The 14,269-nt window shown below is 43.9% G+C and overlaps 1 protein-coding gene across 1 annotated transcript in view; it reads right to left on the bottom strand.

Annotated features, from left to right (window-relative positions):
• epha10 (EPH receptor A10) overlaps positions 1-14,269 on the bottom strand; it is a 582,772-nt gene that overhangs the window by 121,167 nt on the left and 447,336 nt on the right. The window contains exon 6 of the mRNA XM_078237784.1: positions 1,500-1,624. Coding sequence (XP_078093910.1) covers positions 1,500-1,624 — 125 coding nt within the window. The remainder of the gene's footprint in view (positions 1-1,499; positions 1,625-14,269) is intronic.

Genomic DNA, 14,269 nt, shown 5'->3' with positions numbered 1-14,269 from the left:
GAGGTTATAGCAGAGTACTTGGAAAATCTCAATGCAATCAGGAAGAGCCAGTATGGTTTTGTGCAAGGGAACTCATGTTTGACTAAGTTACTGGAATTCATTGAGGAAGTAACAGGCAATCTGGATAAAGGAGAACCTGTGGATGTGTTGTACTTAGGTTTCCAGAAGGCAGTCGACAAGATGCCACATCAAGGGTTATTACACAAAGTAGGCATCAATGGGTCATTTTTGGGTTGGCAAGATGTGACAGGGATCAGTGTTGGACCCTCAACTATTTACAATTCATATCAACGGCTTGGATGAAGGGACCAAAGACATGGTGCTAAATTTGATGATTGGAGTAAAGATAGTAATTAAGTTGTAAAGATGACAGAAGGAGTCTTCAAAGGGATATAGATTGATCAATTAAGGAAACATAAAATTGGCAGATGGAACATAATGTGGGAAAATTAGAACTTGCTAATTTTACAGGATGGAGGGAGATTGCAGAATGTCCTGGTACATAAACCATATACAGTTAATATGCAGGTATAGAAAGCGATTGGAAGGCAAATAGAATATTGACATTTATTTAAAGGGGAATAGAATATACTAGTAGAGATGTTTTCCTCCAGATGTACAGGGCATTGGTGAGACTACATACAGAGTAGTGTGTACAGTTTCAGTCTCATTACTTCAGAGCGTATATTGCCTTGCAGTTCAGAGAAGGTTCATGCAACTGGTGGGGGGTTATTTTATGAGGAAATGGTAGACAGGCTGGGCCTGTATCCATTGGAGTTTAGATGAATGAGGTGATCTTTTGAAACATAGAAGATTCTGACAGGATAGGGTGGATGCTGAGAGGGAATTTCCCTTTGGGCGATAGACGATATCTAGGGAACAGAGTGTAAGACAGAGATGAGAAGAATGATTTTCTCTCAGAAGGACATGAGTCTTTGGAATTCCCATCTCCAGAGAAACTACAAAGGGTCGTGAATGTAGGCCAATCCATCACTCAAACCAGCCTCCCACCCATTGACTCTGTCTACACTTCCCGCTGACTCGGAAATGCAGCCAGCATAATCAAGGACCCCATGCACCCTGGACGTTCTCCCTTCCACCTTCTTCCGTGGGGAAAAAAATACAAAAGTCTGAAGTCACGTACAAACCAACTCAAGAACAGCTTCTTCCCTGCTGCCATCAGACTTTTGAATGTATCTACCTCGCAGTAAGTTGATCTTTCTCTACACCCTCTGAGTGCTCCGGTTTCCTCCCACAATCCGAAAGACGTGCTGGTTAGGTGCATTAGCCATGCTAAATTCTCCCTCAGTGTACCCGAACAGGGCTGGAGTGTGGCGACTAGGGGATTTTCACAGTAACTTACACTGTTAATGTAAGCCTACTTGTGACACTAATAAATAAACTTAAACTTTAAATTAATGGAAGTGAAGCTTGTTTTAAAATTTTTATGTTCCTTCCTTTCAAACATGTTGGGTCTTACACAGAACGGCGTAAAGCACCTTTTCGTAGTATTTGATCTCGTATTCAGTGTCGTTATCACTGGAGTAGTCCAACTCGTGCCATGCCAAGGTGATACTTTTCTGATCAATGCGTTCCGTCCTGATATCGGTCATCTGTAATATTCCTGAAGATGAAAGCAGAAAAATAAAAGGGTCAGCATCGTCGATGAGAGAAGGCACATAGAAACTGGCAGGTTAGATAGCTCTTAAAATTTGTCACATTATCTACAAGCGGAATTGCTTCAGACACATTTGAAAATGCATTAGAAGGATGAAAGCTTTTGATGTCCCAGCAGGTAAACTGAACTCGCAGTGATATCTGTAAGGTGCCATGCTAACTGTGCAAAACTGAATTCTTTCATGATGAAGTGACTAATGAGTGCAACACACAACCCATCCACCCCTCTTCCCCCTCCCACCCGTCTCAAATTCAAATGAGTTTTTTTGGACACTCAGTAATCTCAGGAGATGGGGATTTATAGGCCAACTGTTGTGCCATTAATATTCATGCTTTGAACAGGTCTGCTCTGCACTAAGTAAGCAAAGCGTGCCATTCAGTGCTGCAGAATTAACGCTGAAAATCTGTAGTGCAAAATTGCAATAATGTGTGCCACATTTGGAAGTGATTACAAATATAACTTTCTAGACACGTTGATCATTGTTGAGCTAACAGGTAGGACTTTAGTTTTTAAGTTTTACTTATTATTGTCACAAGTGGACTCATTAATTCGAGGGATGTGGGCTTCACTGGCTAGGCCAGCATTTATTGCCCACTCCTAATTGCCCTCGAGATGGTGGTAGTGAACTGCCATCTTGAAGTGCTGTAGTCCATGTGGTGTAGGTGCACCCACAGTGCTGTTGGGAAGGGAGTTGAGGATTTTGACTCAGTGACAGTGAAGGTACAGCAATATATTTCCAAGTCAGGATGATGGATGGTTAGGAGGGGAACTTACCGATGGTGGTGCTCCCATGTATTTGCAGTCCTTGTCCTAGATGGTAGCGGCACCGAGTTTAGAAAATGCTGTCTAAAGTGCCTTGGTGAGTTCCTGCAGTGTATCTTGCAGATGGGTGCACGCTGCAGCTATTGTGTTACAGTAGTGGAGAGAGTGAACGTTTGTGGAAGGGGTGCCAATCAAGTGGGCTGCTTCATCCTGGATGGCGTCAAGCTTTTTTGTGTGTTTTTGGAGCTGCACTCATACAGGTAAGGGGAGAGTATTCCATTACACTCCTGACTTGTAGATGGTGGACAGGCTTTGGGGAAATCAGGAGGTGAGTTACTCACCACAGATTTCCTAGCCTTTGACATATTCTTGTAGCCACAGTATTTACATGGCTAGTCCAGTTGGGTTTCTGGTCAATGGTAACCCCCAGGACGTTGATAGTGAAGGATTCAGTGATGGCAATGTCATTGAATGTCAAGTGCCAATCGATAGGTTTCCTCCAGTTGGATATAGCCATCGCCGGACACTTGTGTAGCATGAATGTTACTTGTTGCTTGTCACCCCAAATCTGGAAATCAAACCCAGATCCCCAGAGCTTTACCCTGGTCTCAGGATTACCAGTCCAGCAATATCACTTCGCCACCTCCTATCCTTGGGGAGGCAGAATAAGAGCATGTATATCTGGATCTATTGTTGTGAAGTTGGGTAGAGTAATTGTAGATTGGTGTTTCTAAAATGTCAAGAAGAGGAAGCATTGCATGGTTCTGATAAAAGGTAGGTTTTTTTGTGCTTAGAGGCAAGCACAGAGTATCCAAACTGAAACATTTGTATCAAACAACCAAGCAGTAGTATTACCAAGGCAACCAGCTTACAGGCTTCTGAATATAGCCAATCAGTTTGAATCAGGCACTTAGAGACCAACAACCTATTAAATTTAAATCTGATGGTTTTGACAACCTACGACCAATCCTATTGTGGGGGATAGTGATATGTCATCACAGGTATAAAAGGAAAGGGGCAGTGGGACAAGGGGAGAGAGCAACTACCACCTACCACAGCTCAAAACCTCATCTAGATACCAAAGAAGAAAGAAGAATCAACAGAGGAGGCCCAGAATATTCCAGAAGACGCAAAACCTGGTTGCAATTTAGAGTGTGACTAAAATTCTAATTTTTGTTAATGAGTGGGAATTGTATTTCCTGGAACAGAATTCCATTAGAATCGTGTCTTATTTGGTTTATTCATAGTTTAGTTAACTTGTTCACTCTTAGTTAGATAAATAAATTGTTACTTGTTGGTTCGAGTGTGTGTGTCAATTTTGATTTAATCACTAAACGTTGCTGAAGAGCAGATCATGCCACTTCACACTTACTTTTACAGATTATAGGGCAAGGTACTTCTCTTTGAGTGGTTAGATGTTAGTTCCCAGAGGGGGGAAATCAACCTCTGCTTCATAACATATTTCTTACATTGCAGTTTTGTACACTTTGCTTCTCTGCTCTGAACTCTGTCCAGGTTGCACAGGCAGCTGTTTACCATACAGAGCTCCGCTATTGACTGCCAGTAGACTATTTGACCATGGAGGCAACACTTCTTCAGCTGACATCCATGTAGGTGTATTTCCTGCATGGGTTACTGAATGATAATTAGGAAGAAGATTGCCCAGACGTTAGTTCCTGCCAGTCATTCAAGCTAACAATTATTCCTCAATCACAGAAATGTGGATTGTGGAAGCATCTTGTGTGCAGATTTTATTCGTGGGACATGGGCGTAGCTGGACGGCCAGCATTTATTGCCCATCCCTAATTGCCCTTGGAGGGCAATCTTATTGCTGTGGGTCTGGGGTCACAAGTAGGCCAGACTAGGTCAGGACGGCAGATTTCCTGCCCTAAAGGGCATTAGTGAACCAGATGGGTTTTTCTGACAATCGACAATGGTTCCATGGTAATCAGTAGGTTCTTAATTCCAGATGAGTTTTGTTGAATTCAAATTCCACCATCTGCCATGGCGGGATTCGAACCCAGGTCCCCAGAATATCAGCTGAGTTTCTGGATTAATGGTCTAGTGATAATACCACTAGGCCACCGGCTCCCCTTGGCTGCAATGTGTGCACCTTCAAACAACACTCACTACACTAAAAAAAAAGACAACGAGCTATGAAACACTCTGACATAATCAAAGAATGTGTCTGCTGTTATGTAAGTAGGAGTCATAAAAAAATAATTGATCTGTGTAGCGTAGAAGTTATCCACATGCTGCACTCACCCAGTGGTCCTTGAGGGGCAGACAGACTTATTTTTATGAATTTGCATCATATTATGCAAAAGGAACTGCATTTTAGTGAAGTACTATGAATCATTGATGTTACATCTTTACCAGAAACACAAATTACATTTGCAGTAAGATGGAAATAAATATGCATCATAAAAGCTGTTACTCTGACTGTAATAATCAAATAATCATTTTTTAAGCAGAGATGTGGGACTTCAGTGCCACCGAATGATGCCCAGGTAGGTCGTTGCTGTCAAAATTGGATAAATGAATGCTAATTTCTTCTTATAAAGGTAATAAAATCACAATAAACTGACTACATCAAACTTTATCACAGATTCTTTAAGCCATTTGATTTACCCTATTTGAGATTGTTATCCTGTCAGTACAATGTGGGATGATGAAGATTTACTTCACCAGGAGAAAGCTTTGCTTTCCACGTTAGACCACAAGACGTAGGGACAGAAATAGGTTCTTCAGCCCATCGAGTTTGTTCTGCCCATCCAACGAAATCATGACTGATCTGATGCGGTAATCTTCAACTCCACTTATCTCCATAACTCTTAATTCCCTTCGAGAGAGAACGTGTATTTAAGAGCAAGAGGTGTGTGTGTGTGTGTGAGAGAGCAAGAGGTGTGTGTGCGTGTGTGAGAGAGCAAGAGGTGTGTGCGTGTGTGAGAGAGCAAGAGGTGTGCGTGTGTGAGAGAGCAAGAGGTATGTGCGTGTGAGAGAGAGCAAGAGGTGTGCGTGTGTGAGAGAGCAAGAGGTGTGCGTGTGTGAGAGAGCAAGAGGTGTGCGTGTGTGAGAGCAAGAGGTATGTGCGTGTGTGAGAGAGCAAGAGATATGTGCGTGTGTGAGAGAGCAAGAGGTGTGTGTGTGAGAGAGAGGTGTGTGAGTGTGAGAGAGGGAGGGGTGTGTGTGAGAGAGAGATGTGAGTGTGAGAGAGAGAGAGGTGTGTGCATGAGAGAGAGAGAGATGTGTGTGTGAGAGAGAGAGAGGTGTGTGTGAGAGAGAGATGTGTGAGAGAGAGAGAGGTGTGTGAGAGAGAGAGGTGTGAGAGAGAGGTGTGTGTGTGTATGTATGTGCATGTGTTGTGTGTGAGAGAGAGGGGGAAAGAGAGAGGTGTATGTGTGGGGGAAGAGAAAGGTGTGTGTGTGAGGGAGAGAGAGGGAGGGAGGTATGTGTGTGTGGTGGGCAGGCAGATCTATATTTGAGTTGAGATGTGCAATAAACCCCTTAAAATGAAACATCTAACAATGTAGATCTGGACCACTCTCCTCTGCAATATAACCCGTAAAACTCATATTGATAGCAATGTGAACCAGGATCATCATTCAGGTCTGAGCAAGTTCAGAAATCTAATGTTATAAAGGATGATCCAAGTAATTAAACTAGAAATCAATTATGCAGAATGTAGAAAGTTATAATCACAGTACCTGAATTTAAAAAGCTAAACTTAAAAATCAATTTCAGAAAGGAGGATCAGAGAAATCTTGCCCATTAAATGTATTTATATTGAGAAGTAACACAAATGAGATTCCTGCGTTGGACTGGTTAATTTAGCTTTATTAGTAGCACTCTTGCCTCTGAATCAGGTCCTGGTTGAAATCCCACTACAGGGCTTAGGCCCAAAACTAGGCTATGGTTCCAGCGCAGAAGAATTAAAGTGATACGAGAGTGATTGCTCTTGAAATTGAGGCAGCGTTTAACCCATTGAGGCATCTCAGAGCCCCAGCAAAATTGGAGTCAATGGAAATTGGAGGAAAATTGTCCAACAGTTTGAGTCATAAAGAAAGATGATTGTGGTTGTTGGAGGTTCAATTGTCTCAGTCCCAGGAAATCACAGCAGGATAGTCACAGGGTGGTGTCCTATGCCCAACCATCCTCCATTCGAGTCAGGAGTGGGGGTGTTCACTGTACAATGTTCAGCACCATTCGTGCTTCCTCAGATACTGAAGCAGTCCATATCCAAATGCAGCAAGACTTGGCCAACATTCAGGTTTGGGCTGATAAGTGGCAAGTAACATTCGTGCCACACAAATGCCAGGCAATGACCATCTCCAACAAGAGAGAATCTGACCATCTCACCTTGACATTCAGTGGCATCACCATCGCGGAATCCCCCACTGTCAACATCCTGGGGGTTACCATTGACCAGAAAATGAACTGGACTAGTCACATGCATAGATAAAAGCAAAATACTGCGGATTCTGGAATCTGAAACAAAAACAGAAAATGCTGGAAAATCTCAGCAGGTCTGACAGCATCTGTGGAGAGAGAATAGAGCCAACGTTTCGAGGCTCCATTGTATCACTCTGGAGTCAAAATATAGCATCTGTGGGAAGAGAATAGAGGCAGTCAGACCTGCTGAGATTTTCCAGCATTTTCTGTTTTTGTTAGTCATGTACAGACTGTGGACACAAGAGCAAGTCAGATGCTGGGAATTCTGCAGAGTAACAAACCTCCTGACTTCCCAGACCAGCCCATGTCCTGAATGAAAACCTCATTGAACTTAATAAATTGCAAACTACATTGGCACTCGACATAATGAATGTTTTTAAGGAAACAAAATCTAGGGCGGCACGGTAGCACAGTGGTTAGCACTGCTGCGTCACAGCTCCAGGGTCTCGGGTTCGATTCCCGGCTCGGGTCACTGTCTGTGTGGAGTTTGCACATTCTCCTTGTGTCTGCGTGGGTTTCCTCCGGGTGCTCCGGTTTCCTCCCACAGTCCAAAGATGTGCGGGTTAGGTTGATTGGCCAGGTTAAAAATTGTCCCTGAGATGCGTAGTTAGAGGGATTAGCGGGTAAATATGTGGGGGTAGGGCCTGGGTGGGATTGTGGTCGGTGCAGACTCGATGGGCCGAATGGCCTCCTTCTGCACTGTAGGCTTTCTATGATTTCTAAGCGAAATTGATCAAAAGTGCTTGAAAGATGTAAATTTGTTTTGCGGATTTGAAACTTAATGTGCTTTGCACTGCTAACGTTTATGATCCACATTATGCTCTAATTGCTAGCTGGTTTCAAATGTAAGAACTGCAAAATTAAGATAGACAAAGGTCCAGCTGGCTGGCTTCTAACATCCCAGTAGACAGGTGGCACATCACTCATGGAATTGTTGACTATTAATATCAATTAACCTCTATCAAGTAGTCTACAGCAGATCGAGAATATAAGGCTTCAGGGATATGGGGGGGGGAAGAGGGGATCAGGATATTGAATTTGATGATCAGCAATGATCAAAATGAATGGCGGAGCAGGCTCGAGTGACCTACTCTTGCCTCTAGTTTCTATGGGGCTTGATATGCACAGATTCTTCAGTGGAGAAGAGCTCTGACCAACATAGTTTCAAAGTCATTTGTTCCACCCAAGCATCTTACTCTCACCATGTCTCACGTTTCCAATTACTCATACATCAAATATTACTGGAATAGATTTAGTGAGCAAATGAATCAATCAACACTATCTGCTTTCACCATCTGTACGAGCTTGTTCCACAGCTATTACCTTTTGTTCATGGAAATATTGTTTTTCTGAAGTCCATCGATGAACTTCTTTACATTTTGACACAAGAGCTGCAGTATATTTGCTGTACTCGCTCTCATGGGGTGATTTATGTACCCTGAATGATTCTTCAGTTTCATGCTCAGTTACGCTTCTCACTGGTCACACGAAACCTTGGCGCTGTGTAAAGAGCTTGCTACCATTCTGTTAAACTTTAATATCCATACTGAAATGCAATCTTCACTTGGTGATGTTTGACAGCAACCAGGTTAACCCTTACACCACATGGAGATCTGTTTGCATTCTCCACGATGTGGAGATGCCGGCGTTAGACTGGGGTAAACACAGTAAGAGTTTTAACAACACCAGGTTAAAGTCCAACAGGTTTATTTGGTAGCAAATGCCATTAGCTTTCGGAGCGCTGCTCCTTCGTCAGATAGAGTGGATATCTGCTCTCAAACAGGGCATACAGAGACACAGAATCAAGTTACAGAATACTGATTAGAATGCGAATCTTTACAGCCAACCAGGTCTTAAAGATACTCAAAAACTCCCAGGACAGATACAACACGGGGTCAGATACAGATTAAAGCTCCCTCTACACTGTCCCCATCAAACACTCCCAGGACAGGGACAGCACGGGATTAGATACAGAGTAAAGCTCCCTCTACTCTGTCCCCATCAAACACTCCCAGGACAGGTACAGCACGGGGCACATTGTCTGTATCTTTAAGACCTGGTTGGCTGTAGAAATTCGCATTCTAATCAGTATTCTGTAACTTGATTTTGTGTCTCTGTATGCCCTGTTTGAGAGCAGATATGCACTCCATCTGACGAAGGAGCAGCGCTCCAAAAGCTAATGGCATTTGCTACCAAATAAACCTGTTGGACTTTAACCTGGTGTTAAAACTCTTACTGCATTCTCCACCACAGTGGATCCGTCACATACAACTAAAAAAACGGTTATACTATGCACGGCAGCCACCTGATTGGATTTACAGGGTTAGCTCGTAGGGCCTGGAGGAAATATTTCTGCTCCTCCTGGCCCACAAGCAGTGCTGTAAAGGCACTCGGCATAATGAATTCTGCCCTTCCTACCTCTTTCTACTGCCAGGTTTTGTGAGCTCTGGTAATCCTGACTAACATGATTTAAAAATAGTAACCATGCTAAAATGGAGGCATGTCGCCTGCTTAAAATGTTTCAATGATTGACCTCCCACCTCCAGAAATGCCTTCCCTCCTCCTGGTTCCATTAAAACCCTGCGGAGAGTTTTGAGGCAGGATGTAGTCGGTTTTTGACATTTTTAACAATTGTACTTGCTGCCTGACACACATCCACCCCTTTGTTGGTCAAATTACCTACATCCACCATATAAAACACTGATCACACCCCTTGATAATTGTATAGACCCCACTGTCACATCATCCCTCAGCCCGCTCTCTTTTAGCAGAAAAAGGCCCCAGCCTGTCTGTCCTGATATGGTTAACTCGGCAACTCTGATGTCACCTTTTATCCGTCTTCAGCAACGCCCCACATTCCTTTCATAACATGGGTTCCAGAACCTTGCACACTTCAGAGGGTTAGCAGTTTGACTCATTTGTTCAGCTTACATTGTTGAAAGAAAATACTGCACAGTGTTGCTCCGTGGGAACAATTCTGAGAAAGTTCGACAATTCATTCTACACGGGGCTCGTCTCCCACAGTTAATACTCCTCATACCTCGATCTGAGTAGCAGAATTAAAGTGGGCACAAGAGCTGGACACATCCTATTCAGAGCACACTCTGAAGGAGACAACATCATCCCACTAGTAAAATCAAATCGGGCAATGTGATTGTAGTTTTTCCATTGCGGTTGGCATGGTGGCACAGTGGTTAGCGCAGTGCCAGGGACCCAGGTTCAATTCCAGTTATGGGGGACTCTCTGTATGGAATCTGCACATTCTCCCCATGTCTGCGTGGGTTTCCTCCGGGTGCTCCGGTTTCTTCCCACAGTCCAAAGATGTTGGGTTAATTGGCCACACTAAATTGCCCCTTAGTGCCAAGGGGACAAGCAGGGTAAATACGCGGGATTACTGGGATAGGGTGAGCTTGTTGTTGGTGCAGGCTAGATGGGCTGAATGGCCTTCTTCTGCACTGTAGGGATTCAATGATTCTATACATGTTACTTTCTAATCTGATAATAAGGGGCAGGTGTAAATCTAATGGCATTTGCTGAGGTGTGTGGGAATGTTCTCAATCCTCCAGTGTTACCTCCCTCGGTGGATTTTACACTGGCTTTTCTAAACACCACAGCAGAATTTGGACTGTAAACAGGGAGAGTGGGAGGAGGAACTGGTGGAGACATCCCCTTCCATTTGACTTAGTACACTGCTAAGTCACTGCAAAGCGTCGATGTGCCATGTTACGGCATTCCTCCAGCAGTTTAAATCTTCAAGGTTTACATTTATTGCTGACCTGCTGAGATGCCTTTGGGTTGAAACTATAATCCAAACACAATGGGAATCTATTTCACGTTGGTTTAATGCATCCAAAGGCGGTAAAACGAGTTACAATGAGAGTGAGTCACAATCAGCCCACTCGACACCAAGCTCTCCCAGTAATATTTCTGTCCACAGTCCATTTCACTTCAGTAAAAGAAATGATTGAAGACAACTCTATACCTTGGAGCTAACAAACATCTGTTCAGCAGCCACATGTGCGATTAGTTTTATAACATTCATAAGAAAGGCATGCTTATAACTAGGGATGGGCAATAAATGCTGGCCAGCCAGTGACGCCCATGTCCCATGAATGAATTTAAAAAAACTGACCAGGCAGTTTATAATTCAGCATCCTAGGGAAAGGCAGAGCCTACAACCAAAGCACCAGTGGCTATATAAAGTTTATTAAATTTATTTATTAGTGTCACAAGTAGGCTTACATTAACACTGCAATGAAGTTACTGTGAAAATCCCCTAGTCGCCACACTCCGGCGCCTGTTCGGGTACACTGAGGGAGAATTTAGCATGGCCAATGCGCCTAACCAGCACGTCTTTCAGACTGTGGGAGGAAACCGGAGCACGCAGAGGAAACCCACGCAGACATGGGGAGAATGTGCATACTCCACACAGACAGTGACCCAAGCCGGGAATCGAAGCCAGGAAAGGAAACGCAGAACATCAAGGGCGAGACAGAAAGCAGCTTTTTATTGTAACAATGTTCAAAACCACGATAAGAAAATTAATTCACATTTCTTTTCCAAATGTGGTAATTTGCTGCAAATTGAGTGCATAATATTTGATCAACAGTTTCTGCATTTGAGAGAATATTTAATTATACAAGCAAGCAGTTGACACAGCACTGCAAACGGATAACACTTCATATTCTGAAGAATGAGCAATGGCACTTCATCAGGCACGTTGCCAGCACTGTAACTTCATTTCAAACTTCAACTACTTCACAGAATTCTTAGGTTATGGGAACAGTGAGTGTAAACGGCATTGAAGTGTCTGATCAGTTATTAAATAGTGGAGCAGGCTCGATGGGCAGAATGGACTACTTTTTTTACTGTGAAAATCCCCTAGTCGCCACACTCTGGTGCCTGCCCAAGCACACCGAGGGAGAATTTAGCATGGACAATGCACCTAACCAGTATGTCTTTCAGACTGTGGGAGGAAACCCCCACAGACACGTGGAGAACATGCAGACTCTGCACAGACAGCGACTCAAGCCAGGAATCAAACTCAGGTCCCTGGCGCAGTGAGGCAGCAGTGCTAACCACTGTGCCACCATGCCACCCTGTTCCTATGTTCCTAACGTAGAATGGTTACAGCAGAAGAGGTGGCCACTCAGCCAGCCATGTTAGTGCTGGCCCTCTGTGGGAGGACTCCCTTAACCTCTTCCCAGTAGTCCTGCACAGTTTTCCTTTTCAGATAGTGATCCCTCTGCTTTTTGAGTACCTCGACTGAACCTGCCTTCACTGCACTCCCAGGCCGTGCATTCCAGATCCTAACCACTCGCTGTGCAAAATGGCTTCTTCTCGCGTCGCCATTGCTTCTTTTAGCAAATTCCTCAAGTCTGTGCCCTTTGGTTCTTGACCTTTCCACCAATGGGAACAGCCTCTCCCCATGTTTTCTGTCCAGACGCCACAGGATTTTCAACACCTGAATCAAATCTCTCGGCCTTCCCTTCTCCAATCAGAAAAGTCCCAACTTCTGCAATCTATCCACGGAGTGCAGAGGCACTTCACCAGTCCAGTCTTTGCTGATCTTTAAAAAGGAACTTGGCTCTACTCATATAGTAAAGGCAAAATACTGGGATGCTGGAATCTGAAACAAAAACAGAAAACGCTGGAAAATCTCAGCAGGACGGACAGCAGCTGTGAAGAGAGATAAACCTGTTGGACTTTAACCTGGTGTTGAGAGACTTCTTACAGAGAGAATAGAGCCAACCTTTCACTCGCACGAGAGCTTCTCCAATGTCACCACATCACTGAAGTCGACCATCCCAAGTAGCATTCTGCTAACCCTTCACTGCACCCTCTGCAAGGTCCAGCATTTTCTGTTTTTGTTCCAGTTTCCAGCATCTGCAGTATTTTGCTTTAATATTTATACAATGAGAGTCATGGAGGGGGAGAGGGGGGGGGGGGTGGGCTGTAATTGGACAAAGGAAATGTAAATGGTGATGAAGGCTGTAAAAGGTGCTAAAAGCAGCCATTATGTGACTGGAATGTGTGAATGGCAGAACAGAGGTACAGATTGTTAAGGGACTACCTGGGAAATATGGCAGTTGGCTCTGAAGGGGGTGGGTGGGAGGAGGGGTGGCAGGGAGGGGGTTTGGAAACAAGATAGAGTGTGAGATTTCAGAAGTGGAAAAAAGTAGTAAGAATTAAACATGATAACAATGGATGAATGAGATGAAAAGAAGAAATGAAAAAAAAATAAATGGAAATGGGATGAAGGTGGAGGGGGAGAGTTCACGCTCTGAAGTTGTTGAACTCAATGTTCAGACCAGAAGGCTCTAAAGCGCCCAATCGGAAGATGAGGTTCTGTTTTTCCAGTTTGAGTTGGGGTTCGCTAGAACATTACAAAAAGTCAAGGACGGACATGTGGATAGGAGAGCAGGGTGGTGTGGTGAAGGACCCAACACACCCCAGACATTCTCTCATCCACATTCTTCTGTCGGGAAAAAGGTACAAAAGTTTGAGGTCATGTACCAACTGCCTCAAGACCAGTTTCTTCCCAGCTGCCATCAGACTTTTGAACGGACCTACCTCATATTAAATTGAACTTTCTCTACATCCTAGCTATGACTGTAACACTACATTCTGCACTCTCTCCTTTCCTCTTCTATGAACGGTATGCTTTGTCTGTATAGTGCGCAAGAAAAAATATTTTTCACCGTTACTAATTCACTATTTCACCGTGTACTAATTCATGTGACAATGATAAATCAAATCAAAATTTTTTAAAATGGCAAGCGACAGGTTCTACTCATCTTGGTGCACCAGGAGTGCAAGCCAATTCAGCTAAGAGGAGTATAGAGCAATATCAATTCACTATCAAGAATGGGCTACTTGAAGTAATGACACTGACATTTAACAAAATGACAAGCTAGTGGGCTGTGACAAATCAATACTGAAGACACCTAGCAACACACTCCCGGTATTATTTCAATAGACGCATTGTTCCCAGTGAAGAGACATTTTGCTCACTGACTAAAGGCCCTTCAAAATACAGGCGAGACAAATAGAATCATAAAAGCACAAAGAGAGATTGTTTGGTCCATCTGGCTAATGACCCAGAGGGCAGCCCCCACCACACCCCAGTGTAAATGTCTGGAGCAAACCCAACTCCACTTAGCCCACTCACCTCACTTCAATTTTTTGACCAACGGCCCTTTTAACTAGTATGAGGCGGTAATTATGTCCATCTCCAGGAGGAGATCCCACCTCACATGAGCTTCTAGCCAGTTGGAGGCCAGCAGCACCACCTAAAATGGTGGCCATTGTTGGGGCCACTGATAGGTTAAGTTGGCGGTGTCTGGCGCAGGTCCTAGACTTTCAGGCAGGTTTTAC

This window comes from Mustelus asterias, chromosome 21 (genome assembly GCF_964213995.1).
Source record: "Mustelus asterias chromosome 21, sMusAst1.hap1.1, whole genome shotgun sequence".
Taxonomy (NCBI): Eukaryota; Metazoa; Chordata; class Chondrichthyes; order Carcharhiniformes; family Triakidae; genus Mustelus; species Mustelus asterias.
Note: the sequence above shows the minus strand (reverse complement) of the source record. Positions and strands in the feature narration are given on the sequence as shown.